The 20317-nt window shown below is 41.3% G+C and overlaps 2 protein-coding genes across 3 annotated transcripts; both read left to right on the top strand.

Annotated features, from left to right (window-relative positions):
* The first annotated feature begins 3285 nt into the window (after positions 1-3285).
* mki67 (marker of proliferation Ki-67) lies at positions 3286-13120 on the top strand. 2 transcript variants are annotated; one of them, XM_053413929.1, is made up of 15 exons: positions 3286-3472; positions 3891-3995; positions 4575-4656; positions 4892-5007; positions 5449-5518; positions 5636-5711; positions 5987-6637; positions 6763-6995; positions 7090-7429; positions 7634-7749; positions 8310-8487; positions 8574-8714; positions 9063-9452; positions 9543-9626; positions 10313-13120. In XM_053413929.1, the coding sequence occupies exons 2-15, from the start codon at positions 3907-3909 to the stop codon at positions 12748-12750; spliced, it is 5004 nt and encodes a 1667-aa protein (XP_053269904.1). In that variant the 5' UTR covers positions 3286-3472; positions 3891-3906; the 3' UTR covers positions 12751-13120. The 2 variants fall into 2 exon arrangements, with proteins under 2 accessions (XP_053269904.1, XP_053269905.1); XM_053413930.1 differs by having other exon boundaries at positions 10316-13120.
* Positions 13121-13543: 423 nt separating this feature from the next.
* Positions 13544-19642, top strand: tut1 (terminal uridylyl transferase 1, U6 snRNA-specific). Its single transcript, XM_053413852.1, has 10 exons — positions 13544-13743; positions 14345-14535; positions 14924-15130; positions 15676-15790; positions 15907-16034; positions 16123-16349; positions 16455-16564; positions 17495-17617; positions 17945-18037; positions 18175-19642. The coding sequence occupies exons 1-10, from the start codon at positions 13668-13670 to the stop codon at positions 19275-19277; spliced, it is 2373 nt and encodes a 790-aa protein (XP_053269827.1). The 5' UTR covers positions 13544-13667; the 3' UTR covers positions 19278-19642.
* Positions 19643-20317: the final 675 nt, after the last annotated feature.

A 20317-nucleotide genomic window follows, 5' to 3' on the forward strand; every position in this document is an offset into this window, starting at 1 on the left:
AATGACATAAACAGAAGCTCTGTAGCTCTGTCTCTCTAGCGACTGAACCAGGCTGAGGATAAATGTAAAGATTGACCCGACTCCACTACAGTGCACATTACAATGATCATTTTCTAGTTAGGTAATGCTCATGTTCGTGTCTTGGGAAAACAACTTCATCAGGACCTGAGGAGGCTCAGGTCCTTCAATGTCTGCAACAAGATGCTGCAGATGTTCTATAAGTCTGTTGTGGCGAGCACCATCTTCTTTGCTGTGGTGTCCTGGGGTGCGGGCATCAAGGCTAAGGACGCCAACAAACTGAAAAAAACTGATTAGTGTCTGTGGTTGGCTCTAAGCTTGTCACCCTGGAGGAGGTGGTGGAGGACAGGATGCTGGCAAAACTGCTGGCAATCATGGACAATCCCTCTCACCCCCTCCACAAAACACTGGACAAGCTAAGGAGCAGCTTCAGCCACAGACTCATTCAACCCCGCTGCTCTAAGTCGTTCCTCCCAACCGCAATAAGACTGTACAACGCATCTACCTCTGTCAGAGCCACCATTACAGAACTGCACTAAACATACCTGTCTCAATTCATCATTTTATACAATAATATTGTCTTTTGCACACTCTGTCTACATATTCTTACACTCACAGTATATTATATTATCTATTGTATCGCCAAAAAATATTTATACCCGTACTATATATCATACTCTTTGTATATTCTTTGTGTATATAAGTTTATATACACATATTTTATTTATACATGTGTACACGTTATTATTATTATATTTTACTATTATTATTATTATATATACTGTTGCTGCTATTATTACTATATACTGCTATTATATTGGTATAATTACTATCATATATAAATATATATTATATACTATATATACTGTACTATTTTTTATATACTGTCTAACAATAACATTACCATCATATCATCAGTACTATTACCATCATCTGCCACTGCACCTTATCTACCTATTTTATCTTGTGTTTCTGTTTTTATTCTTTCTACCGCAATATTTTATATTTTATATTTTATTCTATTGTATTGTATTTTATTGTATTCAAATGTACCGGCTGCTATGACGACTTAATTTCCCCTCGGGGATGAATAAAGTAATCTATCTATCTATCTATCTATCAAAGACTGATTGTAACTTGAAGTTGTGCATTAGTCTCAAGTCGTAAGACTCAAGGCTTTAAACTGAAAATAGCATATATTCAGGGGCTCCTTTGAGCCATCAGCCATTACACAGCACAACCACAGCCCACACAGTCAAACACTTTAATCCATAGTGCAAGAATGACTGCTGCTCATATATTAAATTACAATGAATTTGGACAAATTGCACAAATACACAACCTGTATACTCATCTTTATATTGCACATTAGAAAAACAGGCTTCTATCCAATACTTCTATTTCTTGCAGATAGTATTTCTACGCTGGCTGTTACTTTCCCTTGTGCTGGTGTGTGAAATGTACATTTCCTCTACAGAGAATCAATAAAGGCACATCTTATCTAATCTTATCTATTTAAGTGGAAGGGGTCTGTTATGATGATGTACCACTTTCGAAGGTTTTTAAAAACTATCTTTAATAAATCCTACAAACAAACCAAATGTTATTATTATCATGAGTATTATTACGAGTGTTATTATTGTAATATTATTGTTGTTAGCGCCCAAGCACCGAATGGTAAGAGGTCCTATTGAAATTGTAATTATTATTAGGGCCTGAGCACCGGCAGGCACTGACAGACAGTATTACTATTGAAATTGTAAGGATTATTATTATTATTTTTCAGGCAAATGAATTGGCTTTTTGGGGGCAACATGCTCAAATTACTACCAAAATTTGCAGAAAATTTGAAAGTGGTGAAAATTTACTTTTCGTTTATTTTCTGTTATTCTATTTTTAATTTTTAATTTATTTTTAATTTACCTTCTGCGCAGAAGCGAACTGCGCAGGATTCATCTAATTTAATTTACCGAACCGGCAACCTTTTTGTTGGAGTGTGACCACTCTACCACCTAGGCCAATCCTATATTAACATTAAAGGTTGGATTACCTGTTCATTCTCATGAGAAACTAAGCAAAGGAAGTAGATGGACAAATTATTGTGTGTGTGTCTGTGTCATTCAATGCTGCTTTTGATACAAATTTCAGAGAAAACCATTGTATTTTCTACCTTACAACATATATTTGACACCCTTACTTAAAAGTTACTTTTATATTGGTGGATTTTAGATACTGGATGATTTAACATGCTTTAAAAACCTATTGTTAGAGAATAACCCGGTAGTTTCCAGCCTTGGCTTCTGACGCCTTACAAGAATCACAGTGTGGAACATTTAATTGAACAAAATTCTGAAAATTCATGCAAAACCTTCTAGTTTACATTCAGTGATCAAATAAAGGATATATTGCTCCCATTAACTAGCACCAGGAGTAAGGGTCCCTCATTACTCTTTAATCAAATCAAACCTCCGGCCTCCTGAACTTTTACTTTGAAGGTGAGCTGTCTCTCTGTCCCCCTCTGAATGTCCTCGTTCAAGTTTAGCTTCTCAGGTTGACTTCCACTTATCTATCTATCTATCTATCTATCTATCTATCTATCTATCTATCTATCTATCTATCTATCTCTCTATCTATCTATCTATCTATCTATCTATCTATCTATCTCGCTATGCTCATAAGCATTTGTCCAAGCATTCAAGGTATCCATTTGCAGAGAAGAAAATATAAAACATTTGTTCGTATTTATCAGGCAACATAAACCAATGTCTTTTTTAGTCTGGTTCATTTAATGCGAGTTTCTCTGCTTATTATTATTATTATTATTATTATTATTATTGGTAGTAGTAGTAGTAGTAGTAGTATCACTATCATTATTATGACATTATTATCAATGTACATCTGTGGTTCAAATCATTGGACCCGTTTTCATGAAGAGGTCCGGTGATTGGTCAGCCCTATGATCCGCCTTCTTCAGAGATGATGACGTTTCGACCAATCACAGCCCTTCGCGCGGAATTTCAAACAAATTCAAATGGCTGTCCCTCCGCCGAAGCGAAATCGGTCCGCCGCATTCAAAAACAAAATAGTCCCTTCTATACAAATACGGGTAATGTTTTATTCAGACACATAAATAAATATTTTAAAACACAGTATAACACATAAACACGAGTATTGAATGCCAAACTTTTTTGTAATCCGAGTATTTTGTGAGTTCTTACTGCGTGTGTGTAGGTCGGCGGAGTGATACTACAGCGCATCTGAGGAAGAGGCACCGAGGCTCGGCCGGTTAAGGTAGCTCAAGTTAGCCGCTCGTCCATGTTGCATTTTAGCGTACGGTAGAATATCCGCGGTACTTTTAGTCTGACATGATATTATAGTGAAATTCCTCTTCGACGCATCCCGCTCGAAGTTTATGGACGGTCCGAAGTTAACGTGTCTTTGAACGGAACTACAGGTAAGGTCCGCTATGCGGGTTTATTCAGTGAAGTCGTCAAATTATAGTCGATACCGGATTCAGCACTTTATGTCTCACTTGTTTTTATTTCCCACTGCTGTTGCTAATGCTACTTAATGACATTCGACACATTTGTCATCTTTGTGTGATGAGCTAATGCTTTAAACGTGGACCACGGGGGAGACACGTGTGTTTAAACTCACGCGAAATAATTTCGAATCACAGGCACATTAAAGATGCAACTAGCTAGTCATTAAGCGATCTGTTAAATACCGTCGCACACGTTTCCCCCGGTTAGCTGCTTGTTTCATGAAGGTTAAACGTTGATGGTGAAATGTCTTGTGTTAAATAACCCCACCGCTGTGCCGCTGCTCTTTGGCTAGCTGTTTTGACACGTGTGTGTGCTGTGTGCTTTTAGGTAAAGTAAAACGAAAATGCCTTTACACGGGAAGATAGTCGTGATCAAGAGGAGTGGAGGCGATGGCACCGAGTTTCCTCTCACTGCCACATGCATGTTCGGAAGGTGAGATCAATTTAATGTGTTTGCTCGAGATCAACGTGTGTTTTCAGCCTTTCTGTCACTAGTGTGTGTTTAACCATCAGATATCCCTGTTCAGTGTGACAGATATTACAATCACATAATGTAAGAGTCGACAATTAACTGCGTGTAGTGTGATGAGGGGACAAAGTGTTGTAAAAGTCCTCTGTGTCATGAGGCGGGCCATCAGCCTTTCACGTCACAATCCTACATGCGTGTTCTCTCCTGCTCTTACAGGAAGATCTGCAGACTCCATTTTGCAAATTCAAACTTCCAGTTCACTTGCACACATGTTGCAACAAGTCATTCACTTGCCATCTAAATCATGGCCGACATATACACATATTGTTGGGCCGCACATGTTCAACAGCTGCAAAGGCTTTTTGTATAGGGGCCACTGTTGTAACTATACAGCAAGCACCAGTCTTACAGTTCAGGGCCTACACACCCAGTTTCTTTTCTCCATCTAACTGATAGTGGTTCAGTGACACGTAGCATGGTTACGTTTGGATTACATGTTGCTGAATGTGTCTCTTGTTGACACACTTCGTTGTGATCTTACAGGAAACCTGACTGTGACATTCGTATTCAGCTTCCTCAAGTCTCCAAGGAGCACTGCAGAATTGACCTGAATGAAAATAAAGAGGTAACATTGCTTGTAGCTAACATGACAATATGAACATATGTGTTTTATCCTAAAGTGCGATTGAATAGTTGCAGGTCATTTTATTGTTAAATTTGTAGATATTAAAGATTATCTGAATACTTAAATAATTTGAATTGACAACTGAAATTAAGTCTGACAAGTAGTAGTAGTATTTTTGCCTTAAGCTACTTTACAAACAGTGTTTTAAAATGACTTTTATTTTTCTGTCTTCCAGGTTGTTTTGACAAATTTGAGCTCAGTGAATCCGACCCGAATCAACGGGGAGGCTCTGCAGCAGTCTGAGCGTTTGAAGCATGGAGATGTGATAACAGTTATTGACCGTTCTTTCAGGTGAGTCTTGCAAAACGTTTAAGGGTTTTCTGTCCTGTTTGTAGGAAGAAACATTTTCCCATTGTTTATACTGAATTGTGTATTATAGCATTAGCTATTAAGTAATAATATGACCCAGACATGCATTGTTGGACTTGTGTTAAACAGCCCAAAATACTGTTTCCGTTGTCTCTGAAGTAGTCAGGCAACAAGTACCAGTTTTACAGTTATGTCTGAAGGTCTTACAAACCTGTATGTTGTTGTTGATGTTCCTTTTCTCCACTTACCTTTGTGGTCATGGGTGTTTAATCTAAGAATACAATTTTTTTTTATTATCTTAAAGAACATTTCCTGGACAGGATAAAAGTGTAAAATACAGACTCTCTAACTTAGGCTCTAACCATTTTCATGACCAATGGCGGAAAGATCATAGGTAAATTTTATTGCACTGTGTTGTTTCAGGTTTGAGTATCCTCCAGCACCAACACCAAAGAAGAGAGCTTCCGCAGGAGGCAAAAGTGAAACCCTCAAAGTAATTTACTTTAACCAACTGGTTATCACTTCAACTTTCAGCCATCCTAACTCCTCAAATTGTATCTTCACTCTGTATAGTTTTATAAATGTGTTAAGGAAAATGTATTTTGCCTAGGTTCTTCAGGATCAGCAAGTGGTGGACACTCTCACTGTTGAAACAGGAGATAAGAAGCTCTCTGAAGTGTTCACAGGTGAGTTGTCTGAAGGTGGTTATTATAAATTAGCACAATAAGAGTGCTACATTTGAACATCGAATATACTGATTAGTAAAACAGAAAATGTTGCATGATTAGTGCATTTACAGGTGAATAGCATTTTTTTTTGTTATTTTATGTACAGTGTGTCCCGAGGACAGGGATTTGATGCCAGTTTTACTTTAGCCAAGGGCATCAGATTTGAGTTCCAATTATATTTGGACTGTTTGGTGTACTGGCCATTGATGCAACGTTTTTTGTTTGTTCGCAAGATGGAACTAATCATGACAACATCCGACGAACCCTGGACAACACAGTGGAGGTGGAGTCCAAGGAGGATGCCACCCAGCTGCAAAACAAGACCAACTCCCCATTCAATGATCTGTATCAAATGATCAAAAAGTCTCTGGATGTCAAGACCCCTCGCAAGTCTTCTGCCAGTTTGCTTCAAACTCCTGCCTCGAAGTTTTGCACCCCAAAACCTGCATCTGTCAGGAAAAGTGAGGTGACACCTGTCATTTTCAAACAAGACCAAGGCACTCCTAAGATGAAGAATGAGGCTAAAGTAACTCCTGAAGCTGACAAAATCCAGGGGAAAGATGAGAGTTGTAATCCTGAGACTCCAAAGTCTGTGAAGAAGCAGAGGAAGTCATCCCCAACATCTTCTGAGAATCCCGGACCTGCAGCTGAAGAAACTGATGATGTGATCAAGTCTGAAAAGACTTCACCTCAGAGGAGAACCCGTGTAACCCCCCAGAAGTTATCTGCAGCTGAGGTTATGAAGCAGGTTTGTGTTGAAACTCCAAAGTCACCTGTGAGAAGAAGCAGCAGGGAGACCACTCCAGTTAAATCAGCAGTGACTGCTGTCGAACCAGAGCCCGTTCAGAGGAAATCACCAAGGAACTCGGGGAAAGCTGAACAAGGTATTGAACGCTCTTGTCGAAATTCATTTGAAGTGTTTTGACTTATTTCCAATAATTATTCATTCATGCATGTTAAGATGTTTGGTGGATGACAACATGATCAGTAACCATTTATCAATTTTTAGTAAATGAGACGACCAAAAAGCGCAAAGGTGGAAAACTTGCGGCTGACTTGCCCACATCACAGATGAAGAGGAAGCGTGTTTCCTTTGGAGGTGCCCTGAGCCCAGAGTTGTTTGATAAGCGACTTCCTCCCAACTCGCCATTATGCAAGGGAGCCTTTCCACGGAGAAGCTTGTGTCTGAATAAGCCCAACGAGTCACTCCTGAGACGAGCATCAGTCATAGGACTCTTGAAGGTAAGATTTTAACAGGTCGTGACTCTTGTATCAAAATGTGACCATAAACACAGTTATGACTCACATTATCTTGTTTAAAATGTATCTTTTCTAGCCGAAGGCCTCTTCACCTGGAAAGAAGTCACCAAACTCAAGGTCCTCTTCTCCCAAGGCAGCATCTCCTGGAAAGAAATCTCCAAAGTCAGCAACTCCTGCAAAGAAATCCCCCAAAACCCCATCTCCTGTAAGAGGAAGTTCTCCCACAGTGCAAGGGCGCTTCTCTGTGTCCCGCATCAGCACGCCATCTCCAGTGACTGAAGACTTTGTCACATGTACCCCCAAAATACCTCTGAATAGGAAGAGCATGAAGAGCACCTCAAGAAAGACCCCAATTATCGGCAAGAGCACTGTAAAAGGGATCCGCAGGAGTGGCATCTCACGGGCCTCTATGAAAGGTACATTATACCCTGAAATCTGTAAGATCTTTTATATTAGAAGTATTTTCTTTGTGTTAATAACAGTGTCAAGTAGTTATAAAGCCATCAAACTGCATTTATCATTCACGTATTATAACATGAGTTATAGTTTTTCATCAGTGCTGTTTATAACCATTGAAATGATCGAGAAAAAAATACACTTAATTTTTTTTCTCCTTTCAGTGAAAAATTCCTGGGTGGACATTGTGAAATTTGGTCAACCTAAGGCTCAAGTGATTGCTCCAGTTATAAAGATGGTCACCAAAAAGACCACAAAGAAGATTGTGTCCAAACCACAGGTAAACAGATACTGTAACAACATGACTAATTTACATCATTGCTTCGTTGCAAGTCTTGCAACATCTAACTTGTTAGTTATTATAAACAAAAGATTAATTTTTCATAATCGTAATCTGTCAAAGCAACAGCGAACTCTACAGCCACAAGACGGTAACACAACAAAAGTTGATCTAATGATCAAAGTGTTCGCTTGTTTTGAAACTTTAGCAGGACAAAGGACATTATGGCGGGTCGTCACAGCCACAAAATACTGGCTGATTTTAGCTGATCATATTTGAACTTCAGTATACCATGACACATTTTGTGGGTGGTTATAGTAACATAAGAATCTCATACTGTTGCAACCCTAGTAACAAACCCCAAACTCTTGTAAGTTTTCATGCTGAATATTGGTGATAAACCCTGTTTTTAATGCCCTCTCATTCTTAACGTTATTCTAATGCAAAATTGTTGCTTTTAGTTAAAAAAAAACAAATTTTTAACTTGAGTATAATTTGTAATTGTATTTTTTTTTTTATGTGTTTGCATGATTTAATAGTGTTCTTTCTCAATTTCTTAGACACCTGCAAGAAACATCAAAGGCCACGTCAGCACCGGACACGCAGATTCACCTGCTACCATCATTGTGGGCAGAGCGCACACACAGAGCGCCTTACAACCATCTGGGGCTGCTCCAAGAGTGGTCACCAATATTGCACTCTTAAAAAAGAACATGAAAATGGACGAGGACTTGACTGGTATTAATCCTTTTCTGGTCTAACGAATTTGATGTAGAGATTTTGTTCTTTACTGGATTGGCTTATGTTGTGCATTGTGGTTTCAGGAATTTCTCAGATGTATAAAACCCCGGTAAATGAAAAGAAGAAGAGATCTGGCATTAATAAAAGTGTCGACGAGACACCAGTGGGAGTTCTGGGAACATCTGTGGTCGAACCATCAATTCTGAACACACCAGAGGGGCCAGGTAAAGTGTTTGATAATACTTTTTTTTGAGCGGGGATTGAAAACATAATCTTTCTTTTTCACAAAGAGGAATTTTTCTATACAAATAAATGAACGATGAATTAATTTTCTGATGGAAAACGACTACAGCGTAGAGCTGACTTGTGTTAAGTGTGGGATAAGAAGACATCGTTTTTGCCTGTATTATTATTATTATTATGTTCATTTTTATGTTGGACTGCTGCATTTGTTTTTGTTTCTTACAAGTTCACATGGGTTAAGCAGTGCATGACATTTCTTTATAATTACAAACACTAACAGGGTCTCAAAATGTATTTATAAACTAATGAAATGAGTTGTTTTTTTACAGGGGAAATGGTGGTTTCTCCACTGAATCTGGCATCTACAGTGAAGGACAGAAGTTACAACAGTGACGCAGTTCAACGCCTCCTGAATGAAGATAAAGACTCCAGCTTTGTCAGTGTGATCCCTGCATTAGAGATTCCCTCTGATGAATCTAGTGAGCAGCAGAGCACCAAGGTGGAGACGAGCCCTGTAAAAACTCCCAAACGGAAACCAGAACAACCCGAGTGTCTGTCTGGAAAGCTTGACGCTCTCGAGGCTGATGATGTGAGTCTCTGTGGTGTTGAGGAACCTCAGGAGACACCAGCACATGTGCAAGAATCCGAGGACCTGTCTGAAATGGCTGACGTGAAAACTCTGAATGCAAAGAGCTCTCCAGTGCTGTGTCTAGAAAAAGGTTAGTTAAGTTTAATAAGAATAATGTTTGAGATACACTGATGAGATCATTATTTAAACTTTGTCTGGCTTTATTCTCTGTTTCTCATAGAACTAGACTTTGCCAATGAGGATCTACAAGAAGACAAACCATTAGATGTGATCGATGTGGTTCCCCAGGTTGACGCAGTAAAAGGTATATTTAATTAAATGTTCCTTTTTAAATAAGAATAAGTTAATTTGTCCCCCTTATTTGATGTCTTATGTCAAAAATCTTGAAATTGTGTATCGTAAGGTACAGTTTCAATATATCAATTTAATGCATATGCATTGACAATAACACATTGAGGAGGTATAACACAACTGATTAAAATGAAAAATTATTTGCAGTGTTTGTCACTTTGTGTAAAGATTTGAAATCTACAACTTTCACTCAGGAGCTTAAATTAGTCTTTAGACTTAAAAGATAATGTGGCATTTATTAAGAAAATTATCAAAGTCAACTAGTCACATTTTTTATCTTTATGATTTTTTTTTCCATACTAACAATATTGATTTAGCCAGATGTGTATCCTGAAGCGGAGAGTTATGGAGCATCTGCATTGTTGATCTTAAGAAATTATGTCTTTTCTTTACAGAAAAGTGTTAACTGAGTTTCCTCATTTACATTTTTACACTTTGAACGCACAAAAGAAATGTGGAAGATTGAGGTTATTCACACAGAATGTTGCATGTGAAACCCTAAATATCCAGAACTGTAAAAAGTTGTTGATCTTCGAATATGATCCCTGCAGTGTTAATGTGTTAACTAAACATGTCTGAAACCTGATGCATCAATCTCCCCAAGAACCTCAACTTGACTTTGTGTTTGTCTCATTCTAGAAGCTGTCTCAGATGAGGTTGTCAACGACAAGAAAGAGGAGCCAAGTGACAAGGAGTCATCAGATGTCATGGAAACCGTCTCTCAGGCAGCTGAAGATGAGAGTTTACCTGAGGAACAACCCGAAGTGAACACAGTTAAGAATCTGTCCGAGGAACAGCCCGAAGTGGAGGCAGTTGTCGAGGAACAGCCCGAAGTGGAGGCAGTTGTCGAGGAACAGCCCGAAGTGGAGGCAGTTGTCGAGGAACAGCCCGAAGTGGAGGCAGTTGTCGAGGAACAGCCCAAAGTGGAGGCAGTTGTCGAGGAACAGCCCGAAGTGGAGGCAGTTGTCGAGGAACAGCCCGAAGTGGAGGCAGTTGTCGAGGAACAGCCCGAAGTGGAGGCAGTTGTCGAGGAACAGCCCGAAGTGGAGGCAGTTGTCGAGGAACAGCCCGAAGTGGAGGCAGTTGTCGAGGAACAGCCCGAAGTGGAGGCAGTTGTCGAGGAACAGCCCGAAGTGGATGCTGCTGTGGCTCCTGTTCAAGAGAAGAAACCTGTTCGAGGGCGAAGAGCAAAAACTGTGGAGCCTGAGGCAGTTGAGGATAAACAAGATGCAGCACAACATTCTGAGGAGCCTGTCACCCCCGCTCCAGTCAGAGGGAGAAGGGGGAAGAAGACTGAAACCCCAGCTCCATCTACTGTTCAAAAGAAGACAAGAAGCCGAAATGCAAAAACCACTGAAAGCAATGATGCTGATCTCAAAGTGGAAGAAAGCACCTCTCAGCCTCCAAAAATTGAAGCAAAGCCTAAAAGAGGAAGAAACGCTAAAAAGGCTTCCGATGATCAAGCTGAAATGGTTGCTACTGAAACCGAAAATGCACCAGAGGCTGAATGCGAACAGATCCCTGCAGTTGAAGTCGACGATGAGAGTGCAGCCCCTCAAGAGAAAACTGCTCCGAAGCTGAAGCGAGCGAGAAAACCAAAACAAGAAACTGAACCCTCTCAGCCAGAGCAGCAGGGTGTAGCAAAGGAGCATTCAGAGGATCCTGTGGTCCCTGCTCCAGTCAAAGGAAGAAGAGGGAAGAAAACCGAAGCCACTGCAGCACCTGCTGTGCGACAAACGACAAGAACCAGAAATTTCAGGTCTCAAGGAAACGCCTCTGATGATAAACCTGAAGCTGCCCCAGAGCCATCAGCGGAAATGCAACCTGAGATCCCCTCTGAAGCTGAGAGTGAGCAGACTGCTCCCCCTGCAGAGGAAGCTGTAGTAAAGCCGGTTCGAGGGAGAAAAACAAAACCAACACCTGTTGCGCCTCCTCAACCAGAGCCGGAGAACGCTCAAGTGAGTGATGAGCCTCAACAGCATATTCCCACTGTTGCAATAACCAGAAGAGGCAGAAAGATCAAATCTGACACCACTGAACAAACTGGGGCTGCAGAAGACACATTGGTTACTGTGGAGACCAAGCAGGAGTCTCAGCCCCCAGTCAGGGTAAAGAGGGGAAGAAACGCCAAACAGGAGGAGGAAAAGCAAGAGACCTCTGATGTCCAAGAGCCAGTTAAAAAAACAACAAGAACCAGGAAAACTAAAGAAGAACGTGTAAAACCAGTGGAAGAAGAAATCAAAACTGATGAAACTGTCGTCCCCGAGGAGGCTGGATCTTTGCTTGTTGCAGAACCACTGGAGATGAATGAGCAGGTTCCTGTCACTGAAAAAAAAAACAGGAGAGGAGGGAAAAAAGCCAAACAAGCCGCTGAAAGTGAAACCCCTGTGGAGTCCACTGAGGTTGAAGAAGTGCCTGCTGTCAAACCCAAACGAGGCAAGAGAGTAAAAGAAGCTACTGAAGTTGTTGCTGAAGTACCAGAGGCTGAGGAGAAAACTGCTGAGCCAGACGCTCCAGTCGTTAAACCCACAAGGGCAAGAGGTGTGAAAACTGTGAAAAATCAAGTCTCAGAAGTCATTCCAGCCAAAAGAGCACGTCGGGTTGCTGCAACTCTCCCCGAGGACACAGAATCCACAGCCCTGGATTTGTCTGTTCCAGCTGCAGAGCCGGCTAAGAGGGGAAAACGTGCTGCAGCTAAGCCCACATCAGATGAATTGACGGTGAGCAGCGATCAGGTGAATACATCAGAAGAATTAACCAGCGCGGTTACAGAAGATGTCAAAGGGTCCAAAAGATCCGTGAAGTTGAAAGCAGATCGTGAGGTCCTCCAGATTCCAAAAGCAACACCCGTCAAAGCTGTGCGTGGAAAGAAGTCCAAACTTGTTGACGCTGAGAGCAAAAGCACGTCTAACGATGCCGACAAAACTGAAGAGAAGGATCTCTCAGAGGAAGTTGTTGAAGCTCAGCCCGTCAAGAGAGCCAGACGAGTGAAGGTCACTGAAGAAACAGCGGATCCCAAGAAAGATGCTGAAGCTGAGACACAACCCAAAACCCGCAGAGCAAGAACAAACAAATAAAGGCATTTGTGTTTATATTTAGTCAAATTACATTTTTCTCTTTATACGTTTTGTATTTGTGATGTTTTAGATTGTTTTTAGTATTTTTAGAGAGTAGTTTTATTAGGAAATTGAGCACTAGATTTTTTGTTTTTTTTATTATTGAAATCTGCAGGGAATCTTGTCTTAACCATTTTTATAAGTTGTACGTTATTCATTATCAATCTTGAAACAATTTTAACAGTGGGGAAAATATGATCATTAAATTTTTTGTACAATTCAAAAGCTGGTGTGGATTTCTCAAATTTTGGAATATTCTTTTATCTGAATATGTTATCTGTTACTTAATGTTTAAAAAGATTCATGTTTTAAAAATAAATCCTTAAGCCTATTGAAGATTTGTGTGATTTTCTGTTTGCATTAATTTCCATGTGTTGTCAGTTACCGGAGGTTAAAACGACAAGAGTAGTGATGCAGGTCTCTATATTTTTACATATGCAGATTCAAAAAGTAGAAAACATTTTATTACAGCTACTTGTCTAGTTTCTTTGTGGGATCAGATGCAAGACTTGTTAATGGATTAAACAAAACTGATTTTAATGACAGTTGAGCCATAAGGAAGGAACGGTTTGCTGCTGCCTATTATAATGTGGAATAAACATAATTGATATTATACCAATATTCTTATTTTATAGGTAATTATTTAACTCAATTTGTTAACGTACAATGAGGCATTTCAGCCATTAAAAACAAACTGGAACTTGTGCGGTAGAACAGGAGAACAACTCGGACCCATTTAGCGGACGGACCGGGAACAGACGCAAAGCGGTCGCAGGAGGGAGATTTAAGACGCGCGTGCAGGACGCTCGGTTTCAAACTTCACTGAGAACAGGAGTGTCTCTTTTTTCTTACCTCGTTTTCTAGTGATTCTCGTCATCATGGAATCGAACGTTGACATTAAAGCGACGCCGAAAGGCTTCCACTGCCTCCTGTGCAACGTCAACTTACCAAACTGTAAGTCACGAAGCTAACACACAAACAACTGAGGACACTTCAGACGTAACGTTGTCCGGGCAGGTGGTGAATTAGCTTCAAGCTACAGAGAAACTGCGCAATTCATTCACTGCACATAGCTAACTTGTTTTTACCCTGTTTATATTAGTTTTTATTATATTCCCTTACACTTAAGTATTGTATGTTACTTATTACTTACTGATGGCTACTTCCTAAATAAAACCTCAATTTCAAACATAATAGGTCGATGACATTTCCCCATTTTGTCAATGTCCTGCGCTGTAAAAGCCTTTACACTGATATTGTTTCATAATATCAATCAATCCGAATTGGTTTTACTTAATACTTATACAGCACTTTTCACAAATAAAATGTAACACAAAGTGTTTTGTATAAACCCCCCAAGTACACATACGCAGGAAGGGATTTATACAGCATTATAAGGAAAAGATAAATAGGTTGGTAAACAGATAAATAGGTGTTTATATATTTAACTATATAATCTATGCAGACACTTACTAGTTTACTTGCTGTGCTTCATGTTCCAACCTCTGCCACCTCATATGTGGAGATTGATTTCTGCTCGTGTCATGTCCTGCAGCGTCCAGCCTGGACCAGCACGTGAAAGGGAGGAAGCACCTGACGCTGCGCACGGTGCGGGACACCAGGAAGAGCCAGGAGGAGCACAGCGTGTTCGTCAGCGGCATCAAACCTCACATCTCCCAGACCGACATCACCGAGCACTTCCAGCAGTTCGGACCGGTGGCGGACGTCATCATGGATAAAGACAAGGTCAGGCCGCTGTGCACAATGAGGAACTGTGAGCTCATTGAGACACTCAACAGAGCGCTGACCTCCACAAAGGCACAGCAGTCCCCTTTTGAAACCTCATTTAAACTGCACACACTCCAAATAGCAGTCCCCTAAACATGTCTGATATTCAACATAAATGGATCACACTGTTAAAGAAAGTGAAAAAAAAATAACAATCCTGATCAACAGCTACACCTAAATAGAATTCTTCCCTCCATCTTTCACGTAGAAGAAAACACAACTTCATTGACGGAGTTAACGATGTCCGTAATCTCTGTGTCCGCACCAACAGCAGCGACACTCTGCCTGTTGGCAGCATGTGGAAAGTGACAGTGTTTGACGGTGACGTGTCGCTCTGCGCTCACAGGGTGTGTTCGCCATCGTGCAGTTCAGTGAGACGGAGAGCCTGCAGGCGACCCTCTCCTGCCTCGAGCATCAGATGAAGGGCATGAAGCTGCGCGTCAAGCCCCGCGAGAAGAAGGAGTTCAAGTTTGTTCCCAAGAAGAGGAGCGACGCCGAGAGAATGCAAGAAGTTCTGGACCGTCTCAAACCTCAGCTGTGTCAGCTGCTGTCTGTAAGCATCCTGTTGTCAATTGTGAAGTGTGGCTCCGGGCGATGAATGTGTGGGTTTGAGGAATTGTTGATTTTACACATCGCTGTACGAAGTGGAGCCTTTTAGATTCTTCTCAGTTCCACACTACATACTTACTACATTCAGGATATATGATATTAACCATAGATTGTGACGAATATATAAAATGTAGACGATGACTAAATGATGTGAATCACATTGAATGAGAATAACATCAAATTAAAAAAATTATTATTTTTATTAGATTATATGTCACTATCTTTATATTCAAAAGAGATATTGCAATTATAGATACAATTATAAATGAATTCAATATTTCTATTATTTAAGCACTTTTAAGTAATAATGCAATAAAGAATAGCGAAAATAGTTTTTGCTCTAATATACAATATTTATCTATTGCATACTAAAGAGACTAATATAAATCATGCCCTGATAGTTTGCTCTATATCTGGACTTATTGTAGCATGTTGTATGTTATCCCAGTGGTTTGTTAGGTTTTGATGGTTTGGTTTTTTCCCCTCCAGGTGGATGCACAGATGCAGTGCCTCGTCGAGCGGTTTCAACTGGGAGAGAATGAAAGAAAGACTAGAAGTTTACTGGTTGAACTCCTGCAAGAGGTTTTCGTAGAGTTTTTTCCAGGTGATGTTTGCAAACATACAAACAATGAGTCTGTTTCTGTTTTTCACAATGATTATTGTGCAACTGAATGTTATATTTTAGTTCTCCCTCTTAATACATTTTTTGTTGCTTTGCAGACAGCCAGATTCTTCCGTTTGGTTCATCCGTCAACACTTTTGGAATCCACTCCTGTGATTTGGACCTCTTCCTGGACCTGGAAAACACTAAAGTGTTCCAGGCTCGCACCAAATCCACCACAGAACAGGTCCGACGCTTTTTATGTACAACAGATTGAAGCGTTTATTGGATAATTGAACTTGATCATCCTTCTTTTATCTCCCCTCTTTCTTCAGGCAGGGGAGGGCACGTCCGATGACGGCCGCTCTGAGGACTCCATCCTGTCCGATATTGACTTGACCACAGCGGCGCCGGCAGAGGTCCTGGACCTCGTGGCGGCGATCCTGAAGCGCTGCGTCCCCAGCGTGCACAAAGTCAATGTGGTCAGCAGCGCCCGTCTCCCTGTGGCCAAGTTCCACCACCGCGAGCTCAACCTGCAGGGGGACATCACCATCAACAACAGGTCGGTCGGCGGGTTCTCTCCACTGTGGAGCTGTAACAGTCTTTAAAAGTGGCAAGAAAATGTTTTATCTTGAACACTGAGCAGAATTACTCTGTCTTTCACTAGACTGGCTGTAAGGAACACTCGATTCCTGCAGCTGTGTTCAGGGATGGACGACAGGCTGAGACCTCTGGTCTACACCATCCGCTACTGGGCCCAGCAGAGACAGCTGGCTGGTAAAGAGAAATAACTCTGCACATATTATATCACTATAGGACAAGTCTGTTTTTAGTGTCAAAAAACAGATGCACTTTCTTTCCAATAAAAGAGTTTACTCGGGTAGTTATTTCACATTTTGGCCAGCAGATGTCACTAGAACGTATCACTTATCACTCTGTGATCAGGGTAACAGCTTGGACACTGATTTGCAGTAACTTTTAGTGCCTAGTGTTTAAATTAGTGTTCTTCACCGTAGAGCTAAACTACCTTTTACTCCTGGGGAACATTTCCTCTGTTCCTGTGAGGAGCAGCAGCCCGTTCAACTCTCATCAAGCCTCCTGTGCAGAGTCATCTGCAATAATCAAATATTCATAGAAATACAATGAAATAAAAGTAAATAGCCTTGAACTACACAGATGCACACATTAAATATGTAAGAAAACCGTTAGCTAAGATGTTATTGTTGTACCAATAACTCTGTGAAACAAACAATAATAAACCCAAGATTAATATCCAAAGGAGGAAACAGACAGTAGTGTCTGTTGGTGACATTGACTTTTGAGATCTCAACAGAATTGTGGCAGATCTATGATTAGTTTGCAACATTACAGATATTTTACACACACAATGAATAACTAAGCTGGTTCAAAATAGCACCGATGTTGAAAATATTTTATATATTTATGATTTTCAATGGTAGAAAGAACTTGAATACAGTACAAATGCAGTAAGTATCTGAGAGCTGGCTACACTGGTATCCTTTAGATTTCCTTATACAACAGTGTAACAACCAGTTTGTTTAAGCACTAACATGATCTCTTTGGTATCAATAAATCCAAACTCATGCTATAAAGCCCCCAACAGATGTTAACCTCTTCATCCTCTATATACACTTCTCATGTCCTCGTAACTCTGGTCTCATCCACACACACACACATTGTGCGCAGGTAACCCCAGTGGTGCTGGACCCCTTCTCAACAACTACGCTCTGACCCTGTTGATCATCTTCTTCCTGCAAAACTCTGAGCCTCCCGTCCTCCCCACAGTGGAGCAACTTAAAGACATGGCCTGTGAGTACTGCATCACTGTACCCTGACGAGAAAGGTTTACTGTTCATCAGTCTGAACTTGGCTGGTGCTTTAATTTACTGTGAGAAATAGATGACAGAAAAAATGCAGTTTACTCTGCAGAGGGTTTAAAGACTTTCTGCAGCTTTTCAATGCAACGGTTATCACTGTTAACTACTTTTTAGGTTTCATATTGTTTTCATAGTCAAATCTTTGGTCCTGCACAACAAAACAGTTTTATCGAGTTAATATGTCCGTTTTTCTGCATGCACATGAGATGATATTCATTTATTTCTGCTCTTTAACCATGATTTGTTCACATCCTCGCAGGTGAAGAGGAGGAATGTGTGATCGAGGGCTGGAACTGCACTTTCCCCAGTCAGCCCATTTCCGTGCCGCCCAGCAAGAATACACAGGACCTCTGTAAGTGATAGAAATTCAAAAAGCAAAGAAACATATGTGATTTGTTATTCAGTGATTTCCGGTGACACATTAAACCAAGTATCTTCATGAATTTAAAACACAGCTTCCTCTAACTTGTGTGTGTTTTCTCGTTCAAGGCACCCTGCTCTCCGGCTTCTTCTCCTTCTATGCCAAGTTTGATTTTGCCAGTAGTGTCATATCTGTCAGGGAGGGCCGTGCACTCCCAATCACTGATTTCCTCGGCCAGAAAAAAGAAAAGGAGGCCATGCAAGAGGAACAACCCACCAGGACCCCTCACCACAGTCCCAAGCTGGCACCCCTAAATCTCCTGGACCCCTTTGAGCTTTCCCACAATGTAGCTGGAAACCTGAATGAGCGCTCGCAGCGCTGCTTCCAGAGTGAGTGCCAGGAGGCTGAGAAGTACTGCCGCAGCCTGCAGTACAAGCGCAAATCCGCCAAGGGGAAGATGTGGGGGCTGGTGCGTTTATTCACCCCCCACGGCCAAGTCCCACATAACAAAGCGGACTCCTTGACCATCAGCATTCCCTTCAAATCAGCTAGGCTCCCTGAAGGGCTGCGTAGTCAGCTGCACATGGCGGGAGATGACTTCCGGCCGCTGTGGTTTCAGAAGGTGTGCGCTGCTGTGGAGGGAGTTCTCACGAGTGTTCTCAGGTGTCACGTTGCTCCCTCCACAGGTGGCGAGGAAATGGATGCTTCCTCAGCGTCCCTCAACGTCTCGATGAACAGCAGCTTCGGCAGCGTCGAATCCCAAAGCGACACCAGCCCTACGGGCACAGTGAAGGTCGGTGCCAAGAGGCTGCTGTCATCAGGCAGCGACACCTCGGTGTCACCTCATGGCAAAAAGCCAAGGCTGGCTAAAAGAGGCAAGCCGGATATCCCTCCATGGATCTGCATGCAGAAGCACATGGTGTGGGCTGGCAGGAGGAAGGTGAGAAGGGAACTGATCAAAGATACAGACACGAGGCCAGAGGGCAGCTGCATGGAGATGGAGTCCCAGGTCACAGCTCACATCATTGACAAAGAGCCGGGGCTCAAGGAGCCCCTGGAGTTCAAGGTCCAGCCGCAGATGGTGGGCGGGACGGAGAGCACGAAAGCGGTGCTCAAGCTGGAGCCGACCAGTGACATGACGGGAGTTTTTAACGACTTCTTTCATTTCCTGGAAGTGTTTTTACCCAAGATGGTGGAGACATTGCTGGAGAAGGAAATGGGAGGAGTTTAAAATGGAGCCTAATTCAGATACGATCTTTTGGTTTTCTTGTTTTCAAAGATGACATCATTGCCACTGCCTTTTGAGAGCGGGACATGAAAAGACATTTATTTGCCGTTACCAGCCACCTGTTATACTGTAACACTGTGTGTAAAGGCTTTGTCAGAACGTTTTTGTACGTTGTATGAAACTATTATACTATGAGTTTGTTTCTAAATAAGATTTCTTCTTTTATGTTTGAAACGTGGCTTGTTTTTAGTGAACCTCTGTTTATTTAAAAGATGAAGCTCTGAAAGGAAATTCCGGTGGCAGATATTTGTTGTACAAAACGCCTGATGTCATCTACAAATAAATAATAAAAAGCTTCGTAAAACTCATTCTGGCTACAGTAGCTGTGATTGGTCAGGAATGTAAACACATTAATTTTATCTGAAGACATTCTCCGTGCACATCGATGCTTGTGTCGTCCTCTTAGGTCTTTGCTCATAGGACTGAGACAGATGAGAGTAATTACTCAGGTAGACTGTTTTAATACGGCATGAGGAGCAGGAGCTGAGGGATGCACAAGGCCCCTGAGATCAACATTCATCTCCATTTTTAAATGGCCAGCAGGTTAGGTGGGGGCAGGGAGGATGGAGAGGAGTGTGATGATGAAGACGTTGGAGATGATCTGGTGCTGCTTCACATCTCTGAATGTTTGCTGTGGCTGCAAAAATAAAATTTAAGACTTATGGAACCAAAAGTATCTAATACATTTGGGATCAGAAAAAGGCTAAATGTAAGTAACTACTATAAAACCTGGTGGAAGGAAGCAGGATGGACCAGGAAAGAACCCATTACATTTTTTTCTTTCACTTGAACATTGCGTAATAGCGACTTTTTCAACATTTTCCTTTATTTCAAGGAAAAGTTAATGGATCATGATGAAAAAGATCAGATCTATAATATAATTCTCGGACTGTGATAGTCCTTCATATCTGTTGCACTGGACTCAGGTCTTAAATTTCATTCATTATAGCCTTAAAAGGTCTAAACATTTCCGTGTTGAAACT

Source organism: Pleuronectes platessa, chromosome 21 (assembly GCF_947347685.1).
Source record: "Pleuronectes platessa chromosome 21, fPlePla1.1, whole genome shotgun sequence".
NCBI lineage: Eukaryota > Metazoa > Chordata > Actinopteri > Pleuronectiformes > Pleuronectidae > Pleuronectes > Pleuronectes platessa.